General features: G+C 36.1%; 1 protein-coding gene across 1 annotated transcript in view; it reads left to right on the top strand.

Annotated features, from left to right (window-relative positions):
• Window positions 1-19481, top strand: part of Timeout (circadian regulator timeout) — a 216397-nt gene that overhangs the window by 181580 nt on the left and 15336 nt on the right. The window contains exons 9-13 of the mRNA XM_076773557.1: window positions 16145-16213; window positions 16299-16386; window positions 16468-16666; window positions 17362-17599; window positions 18794-18891. Coding sequence (XP_076629672.1) covers window positions 16145-16213; window positions 16299-16386; window positions 16468-16666; window positions 17362-17599; window positions 18794-18891 — 692 coding nt within the window. The remainder of the gene's footprint in view (window positions 1-16144; window positions 16214-16298; window positions 16387-16467; window positions 16667-17361; window positions 17600-18793; window positions 18892-19481) is intronic.

The following is a 19481-nucleotide window of genomic DNA, read 5'->3' as shown; positions in this document are numbered from 1 at the left end:
AGACAATGTGTGGCTAAAATTCTATTATAAAATCTAACTTCAATTTGTGATACAATTACTTCGACGCAGCTGGCGATTCAATGTTAATTCGTCGTTTCAGTTCATTATGAAACACGAAATATTAAAGGCACCGGGATTTATCTCGTTAGAAAACTGATTACCAAAAGATAAGGTCGTTTAACTGCTAACTCGATTCGAAGACATTTTGCGCAACTGTAAAGTGTACGCGAATTTGTAAGAGCAATTTCATATTCCTCGGAGTGGAAACGCATATTTTCTGTTACTTGTCTTCCGAATTGTGACGCTGTTTGCTGAAATATTACCTACTGCGATATTTATGATTTCTAGAAAACATTTATAAGTCAATAAAAGTTTTTCCATTCAAACTCCGTTCGCGTTCCCTACTAGGAATTAGTAATTTTATCCGCCCCTGGAGTGCTTAAAATTTATATTCGTTCGAACGCATATTCCAGTCAGTTGTTTCCATGCTTCCGCTTCATTCAATTACTTATAGAGACATTCATTTTTATCGAATGTGTTAAAGATTCATTAAACCGAATTGCAGTTTATATTGATCCACGTTTACGAGCTACAAATTATTTTTAGCGGTACTTTCGTACCGGTAATCAAATCTGGTCGCATTTTATTTGAAACAACAATAATAAATAACTATTTGAACTATCATTTCGGTCTTCTTTTTCCTGTGACATTATTCAAAAGTAATTCAAATATCGATCTATCTTTAATAATGGATATTTCGAATCATCAAGTTGTTTAATTTTAAATATTTCGTCTGGCTCGTCATTAAAGTATGTTGAAAAACAATTTGTAACTTCACATTTGATGCATTATAAATTTATAGGCTAATGTGTTTTCTGTTGGTTTAGTAACTTGTACTAAACAGTAATTTTAACTTTTCTAATGGCACTTAAAAAATTTCAATGAATGACATAAATTTGCATTTGCGTAAGAATATAATGTAATTACAATCTTTGGTACATGATCTATTCTCTTCTGCAAGATTAAAAAATGTCTACTTATTCATTTTCATTTTGCTTCCTGGTATAGAATAAAAGATATGTATTGGAGATTTTTTCTATCACAGTCATGTAGAACATTAGAGACTAAATTTGTTATTTAACTTTTTTTCGATATCTCTTATTGTTTCAAAGATATTTCAAATATGAAAAATCAAGATCCCTTCGAAGGGGTGAAAACACCCCCAGAATCATTCGCTGAACTGATTAGGTCAGTACATACAATAATTGTAACTCTTTTCTATATTGGATACACTAGTAAGAACGCATCGTTTCGTGAAAAATTTGTGCTCGTTACGACTGTTGTCATACTCCTGTCGCATCTCCCGAAATTCCACTTTTTACGCCCCGACGGATCGCTCTTGGCAAAGTCAATTTGGCGCGAGAAATTAGAACAGCATCTAATCCGTCGTACGAAGAGCGACGACGAGACAGAGTTTCCGAACGTCCCTGTTTGACAAACGAAGCGAAATAACAGAAATAGTGAGGGTACAACGGGTGACGTTCCGATATACACAGGGGACACGTAGTCCGAAACCATGTTTGCGATCTCGTTGGCCATTCCTTCGGTCCAGGAATTGCTTGCAGTGTGCCGTCGCGCATCTAGGACTGCGGGAACGAATCGTCGGGCGGAGGGAGGGCAATAAAACTGCACCTAAACAACGCAGCGTGGACGAGAGAACCCGAAAGGAAATTGAGAGAAACTGACGATACCGAGGAGAGGAGGTCGATGGTGCATCGTTACGAGAAAAGGTTAGGTCAGGTGGTCACGGTGACAATTGTAGTTGCGCCAGTGACAGTAACAGTTGTCGTTCGGAGCGAGAGACACGCCTCCGTGGGGACAGACTTGCCGGCGATAACTGCAATGTGGGGGTGAATCGACCCTGGAGTCCTATCGCGATAGTCGAAGCGATAATAACCACGATCACAGATGTTTTTGATACTAATGTGACCTATACTCGTGTTACCCGAAATGATAATGGCAATGACGATAATGTTAAGATTAGATCCCGATGGCGGCGATGCTCGAGTCGCAAAATGCATAATCCCAATTGTATCGTCGCTGATGTTCGTGCCGCCAGCACCTGCTCCTGGCATCCGCGACGCTAATAAAGTTACCACTAACAATAGCTGGTAGCGATAGTTCGATAATGATGCCGTTAGTACGAGCAGAGGCCATAGCGGTGACGTTAGCGACATTAGTCTTATTGTTAGCTCCGATAACGATATCCTAGGTAACAGTAATCCCGACTGTGCCGGGTACCTGTGGCGGTAGCGATAGCGGGATGCCAGTGGAAGTACCGCATCTGGTCTTGCTGAAAGGGGGTAGGAACCCTACCGTAGAACGTGCTTGCGTTGACAACTAGCCACGGAGAAAGGGGGACGTTTCGAGCGATCCGGTTTGAATAAGTAGTTACCGGCCTAATAGTAGTGCCGGACCACCACGGACCCGGAATACAGAATTTTCAGCTTGCCACGGAACGAGCAGATTGTCCAGACAGAGAGAACCCCTGCGGGAAAACGAACGGTTGCCTCTCGAGTTCGATTCACAGCGTCAAACGACCATAAACACCTCGGATCTTTCTCCCTCTTTTCTCCTTCATCACGTATGCAGCCGCGGGACATAAAACGTTTTTGTCCCTTGACCGATGATCGTCGCTCCGCCGAACGGAAGAATGTCTTTTCGTTCACCACGTACTGTCAACAACTCCCTTCGCGTGCACGTCGATTCTCGTATGACTACGAGTCAGCCAAAATTTTTCATCTACACCGTAAAAATCTCGAGCAGACTGGCGTCCGTTTGTGACGGTTTGCCGTTGCAGTACTTGCGGGAGAGCGTATTCCATTGTTGACGAGTACGGAAAGTGTTGACACAAATGGATCTGTACTATGCTTTGTGCGCGGCAATGAGCAATTATTGCATCGTTTGACTTTCCGTTGGGTTGAACGACGCAATATAATGAATATATAATGTATGTGTGCGAATATTAGCAACACGTTTCATTTGCATTAGGAAGACTAGGACGTTAACAACCGATCGGGGAGATTTTCCTTGTGCCACGCGGGATTACACACTTACAAACACGCGATAAACGTGATTATATTAACTGTATGTTATCTAAATTCAAAGATAATAGACATTAAATGCGAGTTATGTTTTGAAGCATATACCTATTTGTATTCATTTATTATTATATTACTATTATTTCAAACAGTGTTCTGAGTTTTGAAAAATTAAGAATCACTGATTTAAAATAATCAAAAGGCAATAGTGTTTCTATAACCTGCGCGTAATGCAACATAATACTTATATTTTGTTTGTTTATTTATTCTACGCATAGACAGCCTTTGATATAACGATAATTACAGTAGAGAATGCCAAAAGCGTTGCTAGTCGTATACGTTGCAAATACTAATAAAGGAAATAACTCGAGCATTCATAGAATGTGTGAACGTTGTGTGCAAGTGGTATAGTCCATTCGTGACACAAAGCCATTTTTCGTTGGTGACACAATACAGTTCGAAGGGGTGAATTCATTCGTTGAAAAAATAAAGCTTTATTACAAAATACCTGCAGAACAGTGAAAGGTATTGAAAAAATTCAAATGAAAATTCCATTCCTTTTTTATACCTACAAAACTATGAACAAATAATTATTGAAATCAGTGTTTTCAAATTACCCATAACGCCAATTGGAACAAATTTCTGTACTTTATAAATCCATTTTCCAAAGATACGAAAGTGAAAAGTACTCGAATCGTTTTTGTATCTGATATGTACTTAACAATGTCTCACATAGTACTATTTACTCTAATTAAACAATAGTATTACTCATTACGCGTACATTATCGCGACACTGCATAAATGAACATACTCGGCTATAGATCGAACATAATCAACTTGAAATATTCATAGCAACAAGTTCCTATTTACAGAAGCCTGTGGTGCCAATAATTTGTGATAATTAATAATGAAACAACGTATGTAATTTCGAGTCAACTTTCTGGAAAACATCTTTTTCTATTTACGTATACCCAACAAAATTTTTAAATGAGATTATTATACGCGATTAGTCAGGCAACCAGACCACTCAAGCAATCTTATCCAACTGAAGTGTCGTCGTTCTTTCACCGTGATCGATTTCTTCTACAGCGACGTAGAAGTGTCTACTTTACTATGTCCATAGCTGCCGATGTAATCTGTCTGCGAGATTTTTTTCGTGCTACTTACAAAGCCTTTGGGTGCGGTAACAATGGTGCAGAAAACGTGACGTGTGGGTAACCAGTATCAGAACGGTTATCCTTTGTAAAAAAAAAAACCCCCGTTAGCCGACCCGCATGTGAAAATCGTGTACTCTGCACTTTCGGCGCTCTTTCACCGTGTCCATTCCCGAAAACGACGGACGTCGAATAATCGATTCAGTTCGGTATTAACCAACAATGGAGTTTCATTGAAAACTCGATAACGACGACTTCTTCTGCTCTGGCGATGAAGCGGCTACGTGAGGGTTTAACACTGGGCTGGATAAGATCAGCTTGCTCTAATCTGGTTCCTGCAGCGTGCTGACGATCGCAGAGGGATCAAACCGACTTACTTGACCTTTTATGATTTCACAGATTATTATAAAATCGGTCAATCTGCAAACGAACTAATTTTTCAAGAAATTTTTGATCTCTTACAACGTAAGGAATATAAAATCGAACGTGCTACGATTGCAAATATTATTGGAATTTATTTTACTTTAAACTTGTGCTTAGATATCTAGACAATAGACTAAAAATAGACGACAGATCAAAAAGATGGTCATCATCGTGTGAGAATATGTGGAATAAAATATTACGCGAGGCTTTGTTTTCGAGAAAATCGATTTTGAAATTTATCAGATACGCGTGCAGTTGACTACTTGGTTAATGCGTCTGCCCATTATTCATTATGTTTACATGTGTCGGTGTCTGTAAACATTAACGATGGTATGGTATTATCTGTTTTCCATCGATCTTATTATTTTCTGACTGATTTAAACCAGTTGAAACTGATACATAATGTTATATCACGGTTAATATTTAGGAACATCCACGCAAGTAGAAACAGCGAGTAACGATCAAACGCGTTTAAGTTTAAAATTACTTCCTTTGCCAGCAAACTATAGAACATAATTTGGACGTATTAATAAACTTGCTAGATTGTTATTCAGCAAGTCGAGAACGAAAGTTAGCCCTTTCAACCTATTTAGTTGTCAGATTGCTAACCATATCAAATTATAGTTTGAGCGGAGGCGTACAAGGGTTGGTATTTACTGCTTTAAAATTTTGAAGTTCGGAATGTTGGTTAGGAAGATTAAATTAACTATACTTCGGAAACTTTTACAGTTTCCCACTTTGCTTCTCTTTCAGCATTGGTCCCGTAAACTTCTTCCAAATAATATATTATAAAATATTAATGCGTACTCGGGAAAACGACTTTATGACAATTTTGTTTCCAAACCTAGTTTTGGACGTTCAGTGATTATGTATATTAAGTTTGGAAAAGCCTATATATACATATAGTAAAAATTTTGTATTGAATATCTTTTTCCAGATAAAGTCTAATAAAAAAAGTTTAATAGGAATCTATAAATAAAAATATAGACTTCCATTTAAATAAACTAGGTATATTTCCCGCGATATACTAAGAAATTTTTGTAGTCAACATTTTTACCAAAAATATGTCATTTTCGAAACATTTACATTTAAAGTTTCCAAATGTATACAACCTGTATAATTTCTATCATAAATAATTTACGAGGTTATAATTTCATAAATTTAACGAAAGTTATGTCTGAAATAAATGCTGTACGTATTATTTTATACTATTTGTAACGGGAGCAATGTTATTAAAAGGTCTAGAAACGTTGGAGTTTATTTATTGTTTTAATGGAGCATCATGAGTTTGAAACGTAGGTCACCCGTGACACACCACAGCATTCAACTTGTTAACTGAACATTCTGGTGCGCCACAGATCGCGAACGATACCTTTAGTCGCGGTGTACCGCTGGCTTTGCGATGAATTAATATCCCAAAAGCTAGTTGAACGATTAAGTGTTGTGGTGGCGTGTTATAAACGTGATTTACACTTGTGGTAGCAATACCAATATATTTGTCCAGTGATGAATAACTTTGTAAGTATGTTAAAATACAAACACGACAGCCCGATGCACAGAGTAATCCACGCGATCGTACCGGGTCAAAACTGGATAAAATTTACGGTGAAAATATTTAAACTATAAATTCTTTGCAATTCAAATAAAATAATATTTCAAGTAAGAAGTAAAATCTCTGGGAATAAAATATTTTTATTTTTGAAATTGGAATTAATTTTGAAAAAATGAGATATAATATAAAAGAGTTCTTGATTTGAGAATAAATTATTAAAAAAATATAAAAGAAATTTATTTACTTCCTTCTAAGTGCAGCTATTATTGCGTAACAAGTACTTTAGTAAGTAATGATTTCAAAAATATTTAAAATATTTAGTTTTTATTATATTTCGCGTAATAGTCAAATATTTTATGTAGTCGTACGTAATTGGAGCGTTTAACGTAGTAGTATGCGACCGGCGCGCTTGTATTCGTGAGTGTGACATGTTGGAACGGCGGTTATCGGAACAGAGGGAGATTTTCTGGTTTCCCATCAGCGTATATTGTCCCGGGATTCTTCGAAATCAGCCTGCTGCAACTAATTGCTTGAATGACCCATGATTGGGGTTCAGCATGATGAATTATTACCTGGTTTACGCCGCGACACATTCAGTTACCTACAATTGGACAATGACTTTAATTGCTCGGCGCTCAATTACCTTCAACACATTTTAAATTGAACGAGAATGAGTTTTGGTTTGCAATTTAGAAACTTTTCAACTCCATTATACGTATTTCAAACTACATGTATCAAATTATACGCGAACGAGACTTGATTTATAGTGAATACGTTCTACAATTTTTGAATACGTAAATAATTTTTTAAATAAACATAAAACTGACAATGTTTTTACAGGTGTTTACTGAACAAAATTTATCGTGGCTTGATACTTTTCAAGCTGCAAGTCTAAAATCTTTCAAATTGGCTCAGAGAAGCACATCTCATGTCAGTAGATGTAAGAATTTTTCACAAGTGGTTGGAACGTATAAATAGAACACTTTATGAATAGCAAGAATTAAAACGTCCTTTTAGCTCACATTGGGCCGCAAAATGTAGCATGAATAAACTTCGGCTCCCCGTTTACATTCAAAGGCCGGCAGACAGTGAACATCAAAGCCTTTTTTAACTTTAACCCTCGTATCATGCTGGAGCACATTTTAAAAAGGCTTCTAAGGACGTCTCGTGGAAAAAAGTACGGAACGTCATCTTGTTCATCGCTTTGTGGCGCGTATCAAATTGCCAGGGAGCGAAGCCTCTTTTCTTCCTGCAATGGCACCGGAAGCTTCCCTTTCGAGAACCCTCTGTGCGTTAATTACGTTAATAAGTTGGTTAACTGTAGCCACCCAGATACCACGTTACCGTTATAGTAATAAGGACAAGTTCTCTTCGACGAAGGACGGAAACGCATTTTGCGGTCGAAGGAAAGGGGTGTAAGTTGGCTCCCAAATAATTTCCCGAATCGTGAACACTCTGCGAGAAAACCTTTTCTCTGCGGATTAATTTAATTTTTATATCGTTTTTCGGAGCATACAAACCAAAGTTATTATTGCAATACTTTAAAATACATTTTAAATTTCTTCGACGACGATAAATATATTTCCAGCGAGCCCGTAAGATTCGAAACGATTAAAATGGATACGGAGAGAAATAAAATTCTGTTTGCAAATCGAATTTGTTACAGGACTACGGTTACGCCCCGTCGTCTCATTCCGTTCTCGTTTCGAGCAGGCCACTTATTTCCTTTTTTCGCATTATTTTCCGAAACCACGTTCGTCACACGACCGTGTGAAACGAAACGCGGCTACCTGATAGCGCGCAAATTATTTCGGAGATTGCCTTTTTTAAATGCAATACATGGTGCGAATAAAAAAGAGAAGAGACCCGATACCTGCGTCCATAGACGATGGTTATTATCTCCTCACAAATTACACCAGGACATTGTGCCAGAGTTTTCGTCCCGGCTACGATAAACCGAGCCACCCTTCATCTCCTCCCCTATCCGTCGTCTATCTATTCCACCCTTGCCTATTTCCACCCCTGTTCTGCGTCTCTTATTTTCAAGCGTGGAATTTCTGATAGGCCGCACTCGAGTCTATTTACCTAGCCACCGTATACTCGTTAGACAACACTTATTACCCAAGTAACGTAATCGCATAATGCCACCCTCGTGTTCGCGCTCGCGATAGCGGCTAATTTAATGTTTCGGGGATCAAGATTGCGAGCGTAACGAGAGATTCGTATCAAACACGACCGGTGTGCAGAGTCTGTTAATTATAATTTATTCCGTCGCAATACTTATTTTAAACAGGCTACCTGACTTCGAATTAACCACGTAAGAGACCAAACTTGGTGTCGAATGTATCGAGTCTACCGAAAAATAGAATTATTCACCTTAGAAAGACGAAAGAAATTCTTAAGAGTATTCATTTTGTGTAAAATATTTCTAAAGAATCAGAGGTAATACCTTGTGTGAAGAATTAATTTCTTTAGTCCAAAAATGTTAAGAGAAATGTGGTATTTCGAATGAGTAGAATGCGAACGTCGAGGAATTCTGCCTTTTGAGGGCTGACTATAACTTCTAACCTAATAAAACGCGGAATAACTTTTTCCCCCGCAGAATACTAGGGACTGAGAATAGACGAGTGCTTTGAGGATCTATAACAGGAAACCTTATTTCTGAGAATAATTATTTGCTTCCGTTCGCGCAGTGAAGCTTCCGTTCCGCAGCCACGATCGTCGCTGTGTTAAAATAAGATTTATATTCGCCCGATTTATACGATATTTGTAAAAGTATCGATGTCAAAAATTGAAACTGAATTCCTGCGAGTATTGAATTGCTTGAATGCCATAGATGTGTATCATATCGGTTCCGTCGCTGTGCGAAATGAAAACCATGTCCAAATACACGAATATATACACAACTATTCGAGATTCCGGCTATAAATTTTTATGTAAATCATATAATTAGTTTTCGTATAAAACAATGACCTCCTTTTGCTTTATTTTGAGTTCTATTCTATTATTTCCACTCGTATCATGTTTAACGATTAATAAGTATTTGGTTAGCTATTGCGATTCATAATTAAAATTTCAACGTTAATCGTTAATTCTTGATTAAATTTTCGCCTAACTCTGCATTGCAACGAACAGCAATTTTAAGAGGTATAACCTAAAGTTATATAATTTTATGGAATATTAAACAAAGCATGATACTATATGCATGTACTTAAAAGACGATCAATAATAGACAGTGTGCATATGTACACGACTAATACGAGATAAATTAATTCAAACAACCAGAATTACATTTCATTTTAATATAATAACGTTCAAGACGCAATCTTGATTCTTATTACTATTGTTTCTGGCAACATCTGAAACACGGTAGGAAGCAATTATACAAAATTAGCTATGTACATAAGCAAACCAATCAAGCGTCGAGATTATGTCGTCATGAGCGTGTAAGGGAGCACTATGATCGCGTGTAAATCGCCTTTGTAATGCCGAGACACCTGTATGCGCATACGTACACACCTGTACACACGCAGGTGCACTGTCATATGTCGCCATAGAATCGTAGGGTCGATCGATAAGCCTGTAACGAGACATAACCTGAGTTATCGAGAGACTTTGGCCGTTGGTAATCGTTGATCCGAGAGAACATACATACATACATGTACATAAGTGGTTAATCCATACGATGAGCCGAGCTTTGCTAACGTAACGCTTCTATACTGTGATAGTGTGCTCCTTCTTCTATGAAGTCACGATACAGGGTGGTACAGAAACTCTAGACACAATCCACAGTTACTCTCACACGAATTAGTACACTATGAAAGTGATTCACTGTAAATGAAAAGTGACTTATTTCTTATGAATTCTTTCAATTTATTTTTACCATATCTTGTTTGTTACACTGTGTTACTTCTACTTACGAAGTAGTTTTTTTTCATTTATAGCAGATCATCCTTTATAGTGTACGAATATAAGTGGTAGTAACTGTATGTACAAGAACTGTGTCAGAAATGGACAAAATTCTCATCGAGATAAGAAATTAATTTATAAAATGAAATATTTCACAACGAAAAATGAAAAACTTAAGCGTTGCATTAGATAAACGTCACATCAGTAAATAAATTATGATCGTCTTTTACGAAACACATTTGAAGTAATCGAAATCATCCTGGATAGGAATACTCAAGAAAATTAAATACGAAGGAAAATATTGTCTTTTATATGGTACCGTATAAACACAGAAAACATTTTCCGACGAGTATTCTGCAATAAGGTTATTCGAAGTAAGAAATAGGTCAAACTCGTCTGTACACCGTACCATGTATGTGCAGAATCTATTATGTTAACATTGTTAGCAATATATCAAAGAGCTTCGATAGAATATCGTCGATCGTTTATAGTTTCGCATAAATACGCAACTCCTGGCTAGAATTCAATTCTCATATCCACTAATTAGCTTATAACTCTTCAACGTCTAACAAGATTACACTTTAGGATTGGATCAGTTTGTTAATGGCTCTGTAACTATCTTACTAAAATTAGCGATTAGCGTATTGAATGTTAACCTTTGCTTACCGAATATAAAATTAAGGAACATAGAAATAGTGTAATAATTCACATGTTTTTAAAATTTGACTTCTTTAATTTGTTACGAGGAGTATCAGTAATTTATTTCCCATTTATTATTATATTACTGCACGCTTCTTCCTCATTATGGATCGTAGGTAATGAAGCATATTCAATAAAATGAAAAAACAAAATATCGCGCGTAATTCTCTTGCCAAACAATGCCAGTAATGTTGAAAAATAATTAAAAAATATTTTCTCGAATTTTGAAATATAAAATGAATTATCATACTTTTCTATTTTTATTCTTCCTTCTCTTTTTCTTTTATACTTCGTTTGTTAATAGTTTCTTCTTTTATTTCAAATATCGTAATTAGCTGCGTAATCAGCTGCCAACTATTAACAAGTGTTTCATCCAGAAGTGCTCTTAATCCAATCCGGTAGCTGGTGTATGCGTTCGTCGGGTAACTACGAACGGAAGGCATAAATATTTCAAGATATTGACGCTCGAAATCGACTCTTCGGTATGGTGTCCGCGTAAATGTTAGCGCTTGACAAAATCCGGCTCGCTCAGATTCGGCTAATCCGTGCGGGCAAACGTTTCTGATAATAGAAATCGCATTTAACGTATGATTGAATCGTGTCTGTTCGACCCGAAGACATTTTTCAGCGAGTCGATTGTGCATCATTAATTCGCAATGGAAAGCATTCTGTGAAACGGAATGCAGAAGAGACGTGACGTTATTAAATTCTTCGTGTGCGAGTAGTCCCAATGAACGCAATTATGCTTCGTTAATTAAGTTTGATTCGCTCCTACAAAAAGAAAATATAATACGCGACTCTTGAAAATATATGAAACCTTGTAAAAACTTCTGAATCCTTCTTGTTTATTTATTTCAACGATTGGATTAAATCGATGACGCGGAAAGTATGCGACGCGATGCAGCGGTCAAAATGTAATTATTTAAATCATTAATAAATTTGAAATCTTTATACTTCCACCAACCAATTTTAAATCACTTCTAAATGAAAGACATTGATAATACTGTTTTTCTGTCATTTTTGTTTGCCTTTTATATTTAAAAAGGAAGTTGTATTGATCTGTTTAGGAAGCATTGCTACGGTTGGCCAAAAAAGGACATTCTTAAAAATTATCATGTAATTATCATCCGTTAACAAATAGAAATAGAAGGATTCATGAGCAATTGGATAATGTTCACCACGAGTTTCTGTGACACCAACGTCTTAAAAAACCCTGTCAAATATGTGTAGAATTTAAACAGACACTATGTGTGGAGGTAACCACTTTTTAGTTTGCCAAAGAATTCGTTCGATTTCTGGAAAAAAAGTCTCATTTATATTTGAACCGCCGCGGCGCCGTCGTACTTGCGGAACCAAAACAAAGATAAACACACCGTACTATCTTTCTGAATTCTGGTTATTTTTTCAATCAACTGTTGCTATTACAAATCAAACACTTCTCGGTTGATTCTAAGTATTTCAGTTACGAGGAAATTTTTAAATTTGAGATGAAAACGTCAGATCTCTCGAAGTGCTTTGTTTTACCTCGAACGGCCGTAGCAAGTTCAAGAGACCGCGGAAAGGAACAATTAAAACTTTCGGTTGAAATAGCATCGTCGTCGACGTCACTTGGGCAAACTGGATTCCTCGGACAGCGGGGAAAGTTTTCTTTGGCCGTAGCAACACAGCAGTTTAAAACAGAACTTTATGTGATGATTTAAAATACTTCGCTCGGCTACTTTTAAAGGGCGTTTAGTTCTGGGGTATTTCGACGTCGGGACGAAATTTCTGTGCCAAAGCTCGCACGTCGTCAGAGAAAATGAAACGCGCGAAGAAGATGTTTTAAGATGTTTTAAGGGGTCTAGTATAAATTATAATTATGCTGCTTAAAACCGACTATTCTAAGTGAAATTTTGCTTCGTCTTTTGTATCGTAATAGAATATTTCGTAATAATAAACTGAAGCGTATGTGTCACAAGCGAGCAGCAACATTGGCAAACTCAAATGCAAATGTCAATTATAATTTAATAGAATAACGTATTTTTATCAGCGTGGTTTTTATATTAATACTGTGACGACCATGCCGTGTTATATTATTGAAAAATTTAGTTAATTAAAGTTAGTTCAGTATTACAATGTATAAAATAACTGAAGTGCTAAAACTAAAACGCTAAATTTTTTAATTGACATTTTTAATGTCAACAAAAAATATCAACGAAAAATGAATGTATTTTTACGAATTTTTTCAAGCAGACAATGCAAGTAAATCAATTTGTTGCTTATTATAGTTGACATATACATATTAAGGAATGTAAAAAATAAATTTTCTGTAGAATTGATCAATTTTTGGTATATCCATCATCAAAATATACGCTGCGGCAAAATCGTTACTGTGACATTGTCAGTGATTAAACCACACGGTTTATCTGAAGCCAAAAACGCAAAATATTTAGAAACTAGGAGATTGCGTCTATTACAACACGTCGAGACTTTTTTAATTAAAAGTCCTTATCTATTTTTTTGGCGAAAAAAATATTTTCATTTTTTCGTGAAATTGAAAGATTTTTTCCCAGCGCCCCAATTTTTCAGATATTAACTTTTCTCCATGTGCCATAATGGGCATAAGCTTCTGATTTCTAAATATTTCTGTGTCGATAACTTCAAATAAACTGTATGATTATATCTAATCACTGTTAGTTCTATGGCTATAGGATACACATTTTCATTTCGATGCTGTTATTACGTCTGAACATTAAAACTGTCGATTTTATACCAAACTCTTTGGATTAGAATTCTTTTTTTCGTTTGTAAAAAGAAAAAAAATGTTTTTGCGTAAATTGTGTAATTTCTGAAATGATCCGTCAGCTGGTTTTTGTTTGGCAACTGATTGATGCGAAACTCTGTTGTTTCATTACAACAATGCACACGTGTGTAGTTGTGACAGACAAACTTCATGAAATTGGTTTTCAATTGCTACCACTCGCCCCATATTCGCCTGATATGGCTCCCTGTGGCTCTTGTTTAAACTGAAAACATTCGTGGCTAAGTAAATATAAATTTTCATCGAACGTAGAACCGATGAATACATCGAAAGGCTATTCCGCAGATTTAGATGCATTGGATTATAAACAGGGTATGGTGTTGGAAATATAAACGGAATTATGTTGCAAATATATAAACCACGAGTTTTTCAAACACTCCTTGCATGTTGCGTAATTATCTTCTAATGCTCCCATAAATTGTTGTTAAAATCTCAATTATACGATCAGGGTTAAATTACTAACGAAATACAAATTTCGTTATTTCATACAATTCCAATTTCTTAATGTTTGTAAGTTTAGAATTATTACTAGTTTCCGATCTATTACTAATTCCCTGGAAAAATATCTCATTATTTGAACACTGAATTCTTCCCGTAACTGGCATACAAACATACAATGGTTATTTAATTTGGCATGCAATACCAGAGAAATGAAAGAAAGTAGCCATCTAAAAGCACGCCTTCGTATGTTATATATTATTTCTTTACCAAATTTTGTTGCATAATTTAATTCGATAACTTCTAATTTTCTTCTCGCCCCAGAAAGAGCATTGCCAGTATATAATATACTAGAACTTCACAAAAAGTTTGACCAAAAGCTGCTTCGAGCAGTTTCAATTTTTCGTTTCGTTCGCTACAATATTTGCGTTCCGTTCAAAGTGGAACATATTTTGATCGTATAATTCAGCTTCTTTACCATATCAGTACGCTACGAATCAATTTTGAACTTTTCGTTGGCCACCGTGTTACGTTACCGGAATTCTTATTTGCCAATTGAGATTCTCGTGCAATTCCACGGTCGCGGAATCGCGCAGCGCTGAAAGAACGTAACGATACAATGAAACTTTATTCGCGACTTGGACCGTGGAACAGTCCTATACGTAGGGCAGAGCAAAAACGTCGCGTGCAGCTTTTAAAAAGCGAGGGAAAAGGATAACGTTTCCGCGAAGCCTTAGAAAATTTGCCGCGTAACGAGGCTTTGTGCCAATCCGGTCGTCGGTTTCGCCGAGTGCAATTTTTCCCTGGGCTGTCGGTACTCCGGGCTCGTCGAAAATGTAATCGTCTTTCCACGGCCGCTTAATTCACTCATCGGATTGTTCGCCGTGGCAGAGAAAAAACAGCGTAACTTGAAACCTACGGAATCGAATTCGATCGGATCCCCCTACGCTCGCCCGCGTATACGTGTGGTGTATTTCTGCACACTTGTTCCGACGACGCAGCCGTCACCGTTTTCGGAATAACGCACTGGCCGCCGTAAATTAATCCAACCGCGAACTTTTTACCCGCGGCCCGCTTTTTCGGCTGCGGATTTTAACGAACGATTCGGGGATCAGCACTTCCGGAGCCCGACCTCCGACGTACAATTTGTCGGAGCTCGGTCGTGCCCAAAAGCGATAGCCGGGCTACCATTGATTCACCTCTAACCGGATTCAATGGAATGCTTGCGTTCTATCGAATTCGTTTTGTATTGAAACGAAGCTTTCGTTTGTTTGCGGCGATTTTTGTGTTTGTTCGTAAACACAAAGAACGCGCGATTTCAACAGCCCCAGTGTGTTGTTGACACGTTTTTGCAAGGAACTACGGACTTATGAGGCACGCCATCCTTTTAGTACCTTTTAATAGCTTTTTAAGCAATGCTGAATTTCTTAACCATCTCATGATGATACAAAAATCATCTCCAGTAACGATGTGTAAGTTTAAAGTGCCTTTTCTGTTTTGGGTTCTACTAACTCATGGTGTTTATTATACAAAGATAATAATTCGTTGTTAGGGCGAACTGCTCTTCACTCTCGCCTTTCTTCAGCAGGTGAATCGTATAGTTTAGAAACCGATCTCTTTTCCGATATATCTTCGCGCTTGCAATAAAGACTAAATATTAATTATGCAACCCATAACCCTAAAATTCCAATAAGCACAAGAATATAAAAACGCACAAATCTGATCCTCCTCCCCCTGTACCTGGGCAACCACAGACTTTATTATGTATAAAATATTGACTGATAAGAATAATAATGAAAAATTGTTAAGGATCATTAACCTTTTAAACAAACAGAATTCAATGAAATTAATTTTATAAAAAATAAACTACCTGTAAAATATTGTTATGACATGATTCTTGAAAAAAAGTAACTCTAATTTCTATACTTCTAAAGTATGCTTTATTTCAATAAAGTTATATTCTCTTCAAAAAAATTTTTTGACAAATACTATTATGATTTTACGTTTTAAGATTGTATTTATTTCCACATTCACGAGATTTTAACAAATCGTATTTTGTTTGTTACAGTCGAAGATGATCCTATTCCACAAAGCGAAACGAACCAGGGAGAAAATGTCGAGCAGTTCGTTAATGATGGTAAAATATTCAATAACGATATCTTGTAGTACTTCCTTTCTAAGAAAATTTCTTGTAATACATCGCGTAATTAATATTGCTATAGAAGAAGACGAGGAAGAGGAGGAAGAAGAAGCTGCACAAAGGAGCACTGTCGTGGAAACCGATTTTAAATATTCCGATTTTATCCACAGGTAGAATAAAAACACGATTTACATACTTAACTTAAGGCAAGTGTCTTGCTCCTAATCCTTGACTTTCGTGTTCCATTTAAGGTTCGCCAATGTGAAAGTTGTCAAAGCTTTGCTGCTTCTGCTACAACAATTCGATAAAAATACGGACGAAGTGAATCATTACGTTAACAAGATGATTTATCGAATCGCGTGGGAGTGCAAAATGCCTGGAATGATGTTCCAGGCATCGATTTTCCGAGTTTTTCAACGAATTCTCGAGTCAAAATGTCCCGAACACAAGGTAATTTGGAATTAAATCATCATTAACTGTTCACTCGTGAAACCTTGTTAGTAATAATAATTCATTTATTATTTTCTTTGTGCCTCCATCCTTTCTAATAAATTAATTTCCGTGTTACCTTTTAGTACAGAGTTACATTTCCAAAAATATTGAAAATTTTGTTATATTATTATCAATTGCAATGAAATCGTTACCACTACTACGAAGAAATTATTGTAGAGGATATATGTTCGAAATTAATATCATCTGCTCTTATATTTTTACTCGTATTTCTACGTAAATAAAACATAAAATTTTCATAATAATGCAATGTCAATTAGGAAATGTATACCCTAATAAAGTGAAAGTCAATTATGCAGAATGTTTACATTTGATATGCATATTCACCGATGCATAAATGTTCTGCCGATTTACGACGTTCATAAACAGATTAAACAGTCGAGTGTTTATGAAATCGTATGTGTATTTCTTTAAATTTATAATGACAGCACTCTGTGCTTTAATACTATGTACTGAAATTTCCATATTATTTCGCTAACTCTGCTACGCCGGCGCGACGCGTTCCGTGAATCCTGTTTTTCGTATTGGCTCGCGTGTTTTATCACCGAATTTCCATTACATTTTTGCATTCTGTTTAATGGCCACCTGAAGTGCACTTCCCTTACGCCCATAAAATTCCCGAGTTTCCCTTGCAGGAACTTCAAAAGTCCGCAGTCTTCATAATCCGTCGTTTCATCGAAGTCGCGGAAAAGAACCGGAAAGCGTACATGGAGCTGCTCTTCTGGAAGACCACTCGCGACGCGACTGAGGTCGTCAGCGGTTACAACGCGGAAACGGCTAACAAGAAAGTTTCGCGCACCCTCTGGACCGAGGCCCAAGAAGACGAGTTACGCACGCTCTTTATGGAACATCAGACTAACAACTATTCCCAAGGTACGTTGCCCGCATTTTCGCGAAACCCCATGATTTATGAGTCTTCTTTAACCCTGCAACACTACACCTATACATAATCTCGTTAACACTATATCGAGGAACCCTATACTCCAGCCACGAAAATAAGCAAAAGCAGACAAAACTTGCTCGACTATCTTTCAATCTTTACACGAGCGAAAAGAATATTTGCGAAATTAAATATAACATCTAATTCAATGAGAACTTTTCGTCAAAAATTCCATGAACTTTGTAACGAAATGCAGTACTTATATCACATAATAAATAAATTAAGAAAACATAGTTTCAGGTTCGTTAAAAGTATATGAAGAAGTGTCAAAAATAATAACAGAAAGACCACTACTTTTTGTATTCACTGTAACTATTTATACATATACTATTGGAATATGTGTTACGATTTATTGTCAAAAATGATTCTCTGTTCCTGTAATTTCATTTCCATTATTTTTTGCACTGTTAAAATACAATAGAATTAGCAAAATAAATTGGATTGATCAACTTTTACAATGTTTCGTTTTCTTAGCAGACACGAAAGATCACAACAAAGATGTAATTAGTTTTAATGCTGAGACTTCGTGAAAGCCGAGTTATTGTCTTAGGCAAGATCTTATTTTCGCCCAAGAGATTCTTGACATCAAAGTTGTTAGATGCTGGCGAGAATTGCCGATAATATTAGATTACAGATAACAACGTCTTCATTTATCGGCTAACCGAATCACGTACCTCAGCGATGATCCGGTTATCCTCCTCTTCAAATCAGTTCACGGATAATATTGATTGAATATAAATAGCACAAATACTCACAACGTTGAATCAACACTCATTCAAACTCCATGCATAGTAATTGAGACAAGAAGTTTAAGCAAATGAAAAATAAATTATGTATTTGATGCTAATTTTAACATTTATCCGTAATATTTTATATTGATCAACAACGTATTTTATTGTATTTCTAATGAAACTTTATTTATTATAATAATAGTGATGTTACTATTTTAAAAAATCAAACTATATACTCTTTTTTTTATAGAATAATCAATATAACCTTCAAACGACCTTATACATGAGAAATAATAAATAATAAATAGTTCATTCAATTAATTTCTTATTGATTTTAAAGTGATGCGTGCCAAAGATATTAAAAAAAAGATTTTATTGTTTATTTTGTTGGTTTAGATCTTATCGACTGGCTGTTGGAAAACATAAATCAAGAACGAACGAGACGCGGCATTATAAAAAAGCTGAAGGAACTGTTTTTGATCGTCAACTCCAAAGTAAGTGTTTTTCTTTTGTTTTTTTTTTTTATTTCTATAGATCCTGGTAACTGTAAACGTTTAAATAACCCTATAATTAGGAAATCTCGAAAATAGACCATTACAGTATTCAATGTATGTAAATTATACATTGGAATTTAAGAAAATATCGGGGATACATATACTTACAAGGAACCATCCCGAGGTGTAAATCTCCAATTTTGATGAAACTTCGCAATTATGTAGTTTTCATAAATCTATTAGACACGTATTTTTTTGTAGCTGCTAATATTCACTTTAAGGGGTTGGATTTTTCTCGTTGGATATTAATGATTTCTTTTTCTCCATTTGTACAAAGAAACTACACATCCATGTACAAAACACGGATAAATTGGAATTTTGATTTTTTCACAATAAAGAAAGATTTTATATTTGTAATTTTTTTCGTATTTCGAGTTGTACGAAGTACCAGATCGCATACAGGGTGTTCGGCCACCCCTGGGAAAAATTTTAATGGGGGATTCTAGAAGCCAAAATAAGACGAAAATCAAGAATACCAATTTGTCGATGGTGACTTCGTTAAGAAGTTATTAACGTTTAAAGTTCCGCCA

The sequence above is a fragment of the Colletes latitarsis genome, chromosome 9 (assembly GCF_051014445.1).
Source record: "Colletes latitarsis isolate SP2378_abdomen chromosome 9, iyColLati1, whole genome shotgun sequence".
Taxonomy (NCBI): Eukaryota; Metazoa; Arthropoda; class Insecta; order Hymenoptera; family Colletidae; genus Colletes; species Colletes latitarsis.
This window is presented reverse-complemented; position numbering and strand designations above follow the sequence as displayed.